General features: G+C 44.5%; 2 protein-coding genes across 3 annotated transcripts; both read left to right on the forward strand.

The window, feature by feature from the left end:
* Positions 1-1,386: 1,386 nt before the first annotated feature.
* Positions 1,387-3,477, forward strand: LOC137305569 (ferritin heavy chain B-like). 2 transcript variants are annotated; one of them, XM_067974427.1, is made up of 4 exons: positions 1,387-1,524; positions 2,283-2,429; positions 2,684-2,809; positions 3,164-3,477. In XM_067974427.1, the coding sequence occupies exons 1-4, from the start codon at positions 1,423-1,425 to the stop codon at positions 3,317-3,319; spliced, it is 531 nt and encodes a 176-aa protein (XP_067830528.1). In that variant the 5' UTR covers positions 1,387-1,422; the 3' UTR covers positions 3,320-3,477. The 2 variants fall into 2 exon arrangements, with proteins under 2 accessions (XP_067830528.1, XP_067830529.1); XM_067974428.1 differs by lacking the exon at positions 1,387-1,524 and adding an exon at positions 1,847-2,173.
* A 3,975-nt stretch (positions 3,478-7,452) lies between these two features.
* Positions 7,453-9,494, forward strand: LOC137305412 (ferritin heavy chain, oocyte isoform-like). The gene is made up of 4 exons (XM_067974241.1): positions 7,453-7,554; positions 8,298-8,444; positions 8,701-8,826; positions 9,181-9,494. Exons 1-4 carry the CDS (start codon positions 7,453-7,455, stop codon positions 9,334-9,336), a joined length of 531 nt encoding a protein of 176 aa, XP_067830342.1. The 3' UTR covers positions 9,337-9,494.
* The last annotated feature ends 722 nt before the right edge of the window (positions 9,495-10,216 follow it).

Genomic DNA, 10,216 nt, shown 5'->3' on the forward strand with positions numbered 1-10,216 from the left:
AATGACTCGCTGCGCGGTGGCCTCCAGCGGGTCCACCGGCAGGAAGGTCCCGCCAACCGTGAGCCCCTTACTAAGGGCCAGGGACACCGCCCGCTCGGACCTCAGGAAGAACACCGCCCTCCCGTACATTTTTGAGGCCGCGACGATGGCCGAGGGGCCGACAACCTCGGCCATGGCCTTAACGCAGGCCTCAATGGTCATGTTGGGGTGGGCGTAGCTCTTCACCCCATGCTTCCTCGTAATGAGGCGGAAAGGCGCCGGCCCAGCAGGAGCGGCACGAACTGTAGGAGCGGCCCCCGAGGTAACCGCCGCATACGTCCTGCTGGGTCCCGGCACCGGCGAAGATGGTGAAGCCATGACTGAGAGAGCCACACCCACCCCAAGTCTCGGGCCTACTGATGAATTTAGGCCTTTTTTTTTAAAAGAAGCCCTGAGGAAACCTCTCTCCCCGAATCCCAGAGCTTGGTTGGGAGAGGGGCCCCTTTGCTGGTTTTATTTCCCCCAGAATATCCGGGAGAGCAAGAGAAGGTGGGAGGGATTAATGGTGGAATGGGAAGGAGGGAGTCTGCAGGGGTAGGCTGCTGCAGAAGTGGGTGGAAGAGGGGCGGGGTTGCACCTTAAAAGGTGGATCTTATTCTGCCTGTCTTCCAGTGGGCAGGGGGAGGAGATGTCTTCCCCTAGACAGCTGGAGCTGCCGAGGCTCAGTCCTCCAAAGATTGAAAAAGTAACTTCACCCAGGCAGCTCCAGCTGTCCTGGGCCAGACACTTGGGGGAACCCCCTGTCCTCTAAGGTCTTCTTCCTCCCCCTACCTTCAGCCGACGCACCTCACTGCACCGACCTCCTCTTCCTCCCTCTGTTCGGTGTCGCAAACCACCAGCAGCAGCAGCAGCAGCACAACCCCTCCCGGCTGCTGTTTGGTCGTATTCTTCTTCACCCTCCCTCCTTGTTGATGGTGGTTTCTCCTTCTCCTTCTCCTTGACTCAGAGGGACCCGGGCAAGGGCCTGCTCTCTCTGCTCTCTCTGCTCTCCACTCAGTGGCAGTTCAGCCACAATCAGCTCCAATGCCGAGCTGGTGTGTCTCAAAGACAACCCAACAGAGATGTGATCAGATTCCGTTTGAGGAAAGTCAAAGAAACCAACAGCAATGGCATCACAGAATAATTCTCCAATCCCACCTGTATTCCAAAGCTCTGATTGGCTCTGGATATCAATCTCTCCCCCAGAGCCCTGTCCTTTGTTAATTGGTGCTTGGATTCATGGACGATTCCTGAGTGGTTATCGAGGATTGTCAATCATCATTGGTGATGTCATTCCTTGCTTCAATGCTGGCTGTCCCAGTAGTATAAATACAAGAGCTTGTGAATGAAGAGGGTAGTTGTAGAACTGTCCAGGTGATAGTGAAAACATAGGATACAGGAAAGATGGAGTCCCAAGTGTGTCAGAACTATCACAAGGAGTGTGAGGATGGTGTCAACAAACAGATCAATATGGAGCTCTATTCCTCCTATGTTTACCTCTCCATGGTGAGTCTTGTATTAATAGTCACTGTTTTGTAAGTGGTTAGAATTTCTGTAGTTCAACAAACTGGCTTTAAACTCTTTCTCTTGGCTTTGTTCCACCTCCCTGGGGAGAAAAATCTTGGGGCAGTGAGTATTTCTGGTGTGTAATACAAGGTGATCTTGTTGTGTTATTGGACTGCTCCTTACAGCAGCTGCACTCTATTGAGGGGTTTAATATATGAACCTGGCTCAGCTGCTGCCTGAGTCTGTAAGAGAAGAGCAGAAACCTGGTCAAGTGCTTGTCAACACTTGACAACTTTCAGTTTCAATGGGGTGACTGTAGCCAGTGAGATGTTGACAGGTCCTCACTAGTTTTCTTGCCTTGAGAATCCTAGTGATTTCTTCACTGTGCTGAGATCTCTATTACACTAAATTGCAGAGTGTAAAACTACAAGAATGAAGGAACTTTCTTTTGTCCTCCATCAATTTTAGATTAGAATGGAGAGTAAAAGGAGGGACAACTTGCTCAGGAGTTGAGTTTGACTTGATGTGAAATGTAATCCCAAACATTAGTAGTTTTTTTTGCTGCTTGACTCTTTATTCTGTCCTTTATGGGGAAGGGAAGCTCACCAAATGAAAGTGAAGTAATTTGAATTTTGTGAGTTAACAAATGGTAATTATTTTTGAAAGCAATTAATATCTTGAGGAAAAAGGAATGAAAAATTTGTAATTGTATATTGTAATCTAGGTCTAGCATGATGTATTTAAAATTCCCTCCACAGTCCTATTACTTTGACCGGGATGATGTTGCCCTGCGTCACTTTGCCGAGTTCTTCAAGGAGCAGTCACATGAGGAACGGGAGCACGCTGAGAAACTGCTGAAATTCCAGAATCAGCGTGGAGGCCGAATCATCTTGGAGGAGATCAAGGTTTGATTTAATAAATGAGTGGTCTTCTATGTGGCTCCCCTTGGACTGATTATTTCAAAAATTTTCTACAGCAATTCTATTTTATTTGACTCCAGTTACTTAATTCAGTCATTCTATAATCTTGACATTGGTTGATGGTAACATGGACATCTGATTTGCTTTTTTGAACTCCTCCTATTTTCCTTCAATACTTTGTCATGTATTTTGTTTAATCCATTGTAAGTGATCTGGCTGACCTTTGATTCCCATTTCAGAAGCCAGAGCAAGATGAGTGGAGCAATGGTCTGGAGGTGATGCAGAGAGCTCTGCAGATGGAGAAGAATGTGAACCAGAGTCTGCTGGATCTGCACAAACTCTCCACTGAGAGGACAGACCCTCATGTAAGTTGTTAATGTGGGCCTTTGGGTAAGTTGGAGATGGAATGTTACAGTTCTTGAGTCTATTAAGATCTTTTACCCAATAGCTTTGTGGAGGGATGTCTACCTTGGATTTTTTTGAGGGGAGAAAGGACAAGGAGGTTGACCTACTGTGGCCATTGAGAGGTAAGTGTGTCCCAGTGTCATGAGGATCTATGCACCTGTTGTACAGTGAGTTTACTCTAATAATGCAGTAATTCCATCAATCTGAAGTGTTCCACTTGACTATCCTCCAGTCCAAGAGGATTGAATTCCAAACTCTGGCAAATGCCTTGCTATCTGCAGCTGGACATAACTATTCTCTATCTTTTCTTCCAGTTGTGTGACTTCCTGGAGAGCCACTACTTGGATGAACAAGTGAAGATGATCAAGAAGCTTGGAGATCACATCACCAACCTGAAGAGACTGGGAGCCCCTGAGAATGGCATGGGAGTGTACCTGTTTGACAAGCTCACCCTGGGGGAGAGTGATTAAACTGACGGCAGGGATAAAGTTTATTAGTGTTCATGTTCATGTTGTCTTGACACTCCCCCATCCTGTAGCAGTCATGACTTGTGTGGCTTTGTACAAAGAACTGAGACCTGGGCTCTTGTGAAATGTAATAGGAACTGTCAATAAATTGTTGAACTCGATTTTGTTGTCTCAAATTGAGTGGTTGCTGATTTCTCAGTAACCTAACTTAGTTTACATCTAACAATTACATTGGGCAGTGTAAGAGTCAGTCCATTGTCAATTTAACCCCCCCCCCCCCTGCCATTCCTGTAGTAATTCCAATTTTTTGACTTGGATGTTGATGATCAAATTTCAATTCTGTGTTTACCTTGAATACTAATAGCACATTCCAATCTTTGCTGGTTTTAATACAAGTTACTGTTACCACTGAATATTCTCTTTCCAAAAGGGCATCTTCCTTTTTAAACATCCCCACTCCAGGACAAGATATCAGCTACTGTAACATTGTGTTAAAATATCAGGATAATGAGCTAATGTTAAACCAGATCAGTCTGCTGAACAATCCCATTTCAAAAAAGTTATTGCTATGGGATACACTGGAGGTAGCTCATGAAACCAAACTCATCATTGCTGCTCTGGGCTTTCCAGTAAGCTTAGTGGTCAAACAATTACAGACCAGTAATGTGAACTCAGAGTACTTGGGGGAGGGAGGCAATGAACATTGGCACATTTGCTTTGTATCCACTGGCTTCTTAGGGGACAGTATAGATTTGGTGGAGAAGTTATGGCTTGATTAAAAACTTTTTTTTTTGCCCCACGTTTGCACCCACTGTCCAGGTAAAGAACCTGCAACACTCACTGTTGATCTCATGAGAAGCAATTGAGTAATGTACTCATGGGAGAGTAATATCTGTGCAACTGAAATCCTTTTGGAAGGAGTAAATATATTTCATTGTTTAAATTTGCTTTTTGATTTCAAGTTAAATAGATATTTCTCCTGCAAAACCCTCCCACATCCCTGTCCCATCAATTCATAAACCCAATACAATCAGCTCCTCCCTTAAATGTATCAATTTGTATTTGGTCCTATTGTGCATTTCATACCAAATAGTAATCATCCTTTCCAAATCCTATTGGTTCTCCATTTGTCACCTTCAACCCTATGAATGGATCAAATGTTGATGCTGTATCTGTAATTATCCAGTGTTTACAAGTGAAGTTTAGGAACTTAGTTGTGAACTGCACTGGGTGTGATGGAATTGCAGTCTTCAGTCATTCCACGTTAATGTCTGCTTCTCTCAAAAGCACTTTTGGGGGATCAATTTCACCACATTTCATTCATTGCTGAGCCACAATTGTACAAGTCGGTTGGATTTGCTGATGGCTTTGACGGCTTCATATTTCGAGCAAAAAGTATTCAGCTCACTCGATGTGCTGAAACTGGATGAGGATCAACTGCAAACATTCCCCACACGGAGGTCACAACTGGGCTAATGGGGGTGAACTCTTTGGCCTGTTTTTCATTTGAGGTGTAATTCACACTGCTGATCCGTTCCCCACAATCTGATTGCAATGAAGCACGGCCAATAAGTACTTTTGAAATTAAAAAAAAATTTTTTTTATTCGTTCACGGGATGTGGGCGTCGCTGGCAAGGCCGGCATTTATTGCCCATCCCTAATTGCCCTTGAGAAGGTGGTGGTGAGCCGCCTTCTTGAACCGCTGCAGTCCGTGTGGTGACGGTTCTCCCACAGTGCTGTTAGGAAGGGAGTTCCAGGATTTTGACCCAGCGACAATGAAGGAACGGCCGATATATTTCCAAGTCGGGATGGTGTGTGACTTGGAGGGGAACGTGCAGGTGGTGTTGTTCCCATGCGCCTGCTGCCCTTGTCCTTCTAGGTGGTAGAGTTCGCGGGTTTGGGAGGTGCTGTCGAAGAAGCCTTGGCGAGTTGCTGCAGTGCATCCTGTGGATGGTGCACACTGCAGCCACAGTGCGCCGGTGGTGAAGGGAGTGAATGTTGAGGGTGGCGGATGGGGTGCCAATCAAGCGGGCTGCTTTATCTTGGATGGTGTCGAGCTTCTTGAGTGTTGTTGGAGCTGCACTCATCCAGGCAAGTGGAGAGTATTCCATCACACTCCTGACTTGTGCCTTGTAGATGGTGGAAAGGCTTTGGGGAGTCAGGAGGTGAGTCACTCGCCGCAGAATACCCAGCCTCTGACCTGCTCTCGTAGCCACAGTATTTATATGGCTGGTCCAGTTAAGTTTCTGGTCAATGGTGACCCCCAGGATGTTGATGGTGGGGGATTCGGCGATGGTAATGCCGTTGAATGTCAAGGGGAGGTGGTTAGACTCTCTCTTGTTGGAGATGGTCATTGCCTGGCACTTATCTGGCGCGAATGTTACTTGCCACTTATGAGCCCAAGCCTGGATGTTGTCCAGGTCTTGCTGCATGCGGGCTCGGACTGCTTCATTATCTGAGGGGTTGCGAATGGAACTGAACACTGTGCAGTCATGAGCGAACATCCCCATTTCTGACCTTATGATGGAGGGAAGGTCATTGATGAAGCAGCTGAAGATGGTTGGGCCTCGGACACTGCCCTGAGGAACTCCTGCAGCAATGCCCTGGGGCTGAGATGATTGGCCTCCAACAACCACTACCATCTTCCTTTGCGCTAGGTATGACTCCAGCCACTGGAGAGTTTTCCCCCTGATTCCCATTGACTTCAATTTTACTAGGGCTCCTTGGTGCCACACTCGGTCAAATGCTGCCTTGATGTCAAGGGCAGTCACTCTCACCCCACCTCTGGAATTCAGCTCTTTTGTCCATGTTTGGACCAAGGCTGTAATGAGGTCTGGAGCCGAGTGGTCCTGGCGGAACCCAACTTAGCATCCGTGAGCAGGTTATTGGTGAGTAAGTGCCGCTTGATAGCACTGTCGACGACACCTTCCATCACGTTGCTGATGATTGAGAGTAGACTGATGGGGCGGTAATTGGCCGGATTGGATTTGTCCTGCTTTTTGTGGACAGGACATACCTGGGCAATTTTCCACATTGTCTGTTGTAATGTCAGAAACGCAGCAACCAAGATGGCCACAGCAAGATCCCACAAAGAACATGAAATATTGATTAGATAATCTGTTTTAATTACATTGGTTGAGGGATAAATATTAGCAGAGACACCAGGGAGAACTCCCCTTCTCTCACTCAAATTAGTGCCATGGGATCTTTTACATCCTAAGTGAGCAGACGGGGCCTCGGTTTAATGTCTCATCCGACTGTACAGCACTCACTGGGTGCTGTGGTGAAGTATCAGCCTGGACTTTGTGCTCAAGTCCCTGGAGTGGGACTTGAACCCACAACCTTCTGACTCTGAGGTGAGAGTGCTGCCACTGAGTCACAGCTGACACAAATGGAGATGTTTGTGTGGGTGACATTGCATTCAGTAATCTTCACTCCCTCTCATTCTCACTGAATATCCTGAATTTTACCAAACAACATTTCATGAGAATCAAAACCAAAACAATGACACATCCCACAATGCTTTGCCCAGTTGATGCCCCCATGCTGCCAATCCTCAGACACACCCATTCTCTATATTAGAACTGGGGACGATTCACACCATCCATGGGATGGAATTTCCATTTCTCTGACCAATGGATGGTTTGCAAATTCACGCAAGACTATTTGATTCCTTTGAATATTGTCTCAGCATCACAATTACTAACAAGTAATAAACTTGACCAGATTATGAAAAGCCACTTCAGTGAAAATATCAAATTATTCTCAAATAATTCAAAGTTGTCATTCCAAGAGATTTAAACAAAGAGACACTTTCGGATTTGACGGAGGTCAAAGAACTGAAAAGCAGTGACATCACCGAGACTGATCATCCAAACCGGCCTGTATTCCAAAGCTCTGATTGGCTCTGGGAATAAATCCCTCCCTCACAACGCCACTCCTTTGTTAGTTGGTTTCTGGATTCATGGACGATTCCTGATTGGCTATCGGGGATTGTCAATCATCATTGGTGATGTCATTGCTTACCAAAATGCAGGCTGTCCCAGGAGTATAAATATAAGAGCTTGTGAGAGAAGAAGTTAGTTTTAGAGCTTTCTGAGTAATAGTGAATAAGTACTATTATAGAAATAGTGACAATGGCTTCCCAAGTGTGTCAGAACTATCACAAGGAGTGTGAGGATGGTGTCAACAAGCAGATCAATATGGAGCTCTATTCCTCCTATGTTTACCTCTCCATGGTGAGTCTTTTATTAATTGCTACTGCATTCTAAGCAGTTGGAATTTCTCCAGTTCAATAAACTGACTTTAAAGTACATTTTTCTTGATTTCTTGCTGCCTCACTGGGAAGACAAATCTTTGGCCAGTGAGTACTTCCAGTGTGTAATAGTGATCTTGTTGAGTTAATGGACTGCTCCTTGCAGCAGCTGCACTCTGTTGTGGGGTTTAATGTATGAATGTGCTTCAGCTGCTGCCTGAGTTTGTAAGAGAAGAGCAGATATCTTGTCAAGTGCTTGTCAACATTTGACAGACAAGTTCAGTTTCAATGGGGTGACTGTAGACAGTGAAATGTTGACCGGTCCTCACTAGTTTTCTTGCCTTGAGAATCCTGGTGTTGATTTTACTGGAATTTAGTGTAATAGATCTAGGCACAGAGTGTAAAACTACTGGAATGAAGTAATTTTCTCTTGTCCTCCACCAATTTTAGATTAGAATGGAGAGTAAAAGGAGGTACAATGTTCAGAAGTTTTTTGGCATGAAATTATAAACTTTTTTTAGTTCCTTATTTGCTGATTGTGTCTTTATCCTTTTTTTTATAGGGAGGGGAAGCTTGCCAAAAAGTGAAGTAAATTGAGTTTCACTAGTAACAAATGTTTTCTATTTGAAAGCAATTAACATCATTAACTGGGGGAAAAAGAATGAATAGCTTTAAATTGGATAGTGATCTCGATCAAACATGATATTCTTAAAATTCTCTCCACAGTCCTATTACTTTGACCGGGATGATGTTGCCCTGCGTCACTTTGCTGAGTTCTTCAAGGAGCAGTCACATGAGGAACGGGAGCACGCTGAGAAACTGCTGAAATTCCAGAATCAGCGTGGAGGCCGAATCATCTTGGAGGACATCAAGGTTTGATTTAATAAATGAGTGGTCTTCTATGTGGCTCCCCTTGGACTGATTATTTCAAATATTTTCTGCAGCAATTATTTTTTATTTGACTCCAGTTACTTAATTCAGTAATTCTATGTATTCTTGACATTGGTTGATGGTAACATGGACATCTGATTTGCTTTTTTGAACTGCTCCTATTTTCCTTCAATACTTTGTCATGTATTTTGTTTAATCCATTGTAAGTGATCTGGCTAAGACTTGATTCCCATTTCAGAAGCCAGAGCAGGATGAGTGGAGCAATGGTCTGGAGGTGATGCAGAGAGCTCTGCAGATGGAGAAGAATGTGAACCAGAGTCTGCTGGATCTGCACAAACTGTCCACTGAGAGGACAGACCCTCATGTAAGTCCTTAATGTGGGCCTTTGGCTAAGTTGGAGATGGAATGATACAGTTCTTGAGTCTATTAAGATCTTTTACCCAGTAGCTTTGTGGAGGGATGTTGACCTTGGATTTTTTTGAGTGGAGACAGGGCAGGGAGGTTGACTTACTGTGGCCATTGAGAGGTAAGTGTGTCCCAGTGTCATGAGGATCTATGCACCTGTTGTACAGTGAGTTTACTCTAATAATGCAGTAATTCCATCAATCTGAAGTGTTCCACTTGACTATCCTCCAGTCCAAGAGGATTAAATTCCAAACTCTGGCAAATGCCTTGCTATCTGCAGCTGGACATAACTATTCTCTATCTTTTCTTCCAGTTGTGTGACTTCCTGGAGAGCCACTACTTGGATGAACAAGTGAAGATGATCAAGACGCTTGGAGATCACATCACCAACCTGACGAGACTGGGAGCCCCTGAGAATGGCATGGGAGTGTACCTGTTTGACAAGCTCACTCTGGGGGAGAGTGATTGAACTGACTGCAGGGATAAAGCTTATTAGTGCTCCTGTTCATGTCATCTTGAAACTCTCCCATCTTGTAGCAGTCATGACTTATGTGGCTTTGTACAAAGAACTGAGACCTGGTCTCTTCTGAAATGTAATAGGAACTGTCAATAAATTGTTGAACTGGATTTTGTTGTCTCAAATTGAGTGGTTGCTGATTTTTCACTAAATCTAATTTAGTTTACATCTAACAATTACATTGGGCAGTGTAAGAGTCAGTCCATTGAAAATCTAACCCCCCCCCCCCCCCCCCATTCCTGTAGTAATTCCAATTTATTGACTTGGATGTTCAGGGTCATATGTTGAAGATCTAATTTCAATTCTGTGTTTACCTTGAATGTTCATAGCACATTCCAATCTTTGGTTTTAATGCAAGTTACTGTTGCCACTGAATATTCTCTTTCCAAAGTGGCATCTTCCTTTTTAAACATCCCCACCCCAGGACAAGATATCAACTACTGTAACATTGTGTTAAAATATCAGGATAATGAGCTGGTGTTAAACCAGATCAGTCCACTGAACAGTCCCATTTTAAACAAGACTTTTGCCCTGCGATAAGAAGTCCAGGTATTAAAGTGAGTTGCTGCAGATCTCTGTTATTGCTGTGGGATACACTGGACGTAGCTCAAGAAACCAAACTCATCATTGCTGCTGTGGACTTTCTAGTAAGTTTAGTGGTCAAACAAGTACAGACCAGTAATGTGAACTCAGAGTACTTGGAGGAGGGAGGAAACTAACATTGGCACATTTGCTTCGTATCCACTGGCTTCTTAGGGGACAGTATAGATTTGGTGGGGGAGAAGTTATGGCTTGATTAAAAACTTTTTTTTTTTGCCCTATGTGTGCACCC

This window comes from Heptranchias perlo, chromosome 40, assembly GCF_035084215.1.
Source record: "Heptranchias perlo isolate sHepPer1 chromosome 40, sHepPer1.hap1, whole genome shotgun sequence".
NCBI classification, from domain to species: Eukaryota; Metazoa; Chordata; class Chondrichthyes; order Hexanchiformes; family Hexanchidae; genus Heptranchias; species Heptranchias perlo.

What these genes read in the sequence shown, in the direction of transcription:
- LOC137305569 (XM_067974427.1), top strand. Translation starts at nt 1,423, where the DNA reads ATGGAGTCCCAAGTGTGTCAGAACTATCACAAGGAGTGTGAGGATGGT. An exon ending in CCTATGTTTACCTCTCCATG is followed by an intron (nt 1,525 to 2,282) that starts GTGAGTCTTGTA and finishes TTCCCTCCACAG; the next exon opens with TCCTATTACTTTGACCGGGA. An exon ending in TCATCTTGGAGGAGATCAAG is followed by an intron (nt 2,430 to 2,683) that starts GTTTGATTTAAT and finishes TTCCCATTTCAG; the next exon opens with AAGCCAGAGCAAGATGAGTG.
- LOC137305412 (XM_067974241.1), top strand. Translation starts at nt 7,453, where the DNA reads ATGGCTTCCCAAGTGTGTCAGAACTATCACAAGGAGTGTGAGGATGGT. An exon ending in CCTATGTTTACCTCTCCATG is followed by an intron (nt 7,555 to 8,297) that starts GTGAGTCTTTTA and finishes TTCTCTCCACAG; the next exon opens with TCCTATTACTTTGACCGGGA. An exon ending in TCATCTTGGAGGACATCAAG is followed by an intron (nt 8,445 to 8,700) that starts GTTTGATTTAAT and finishes TTCCCATTTCAG; the next exon opens with AAGCCAGAGCAGGATGAGTG.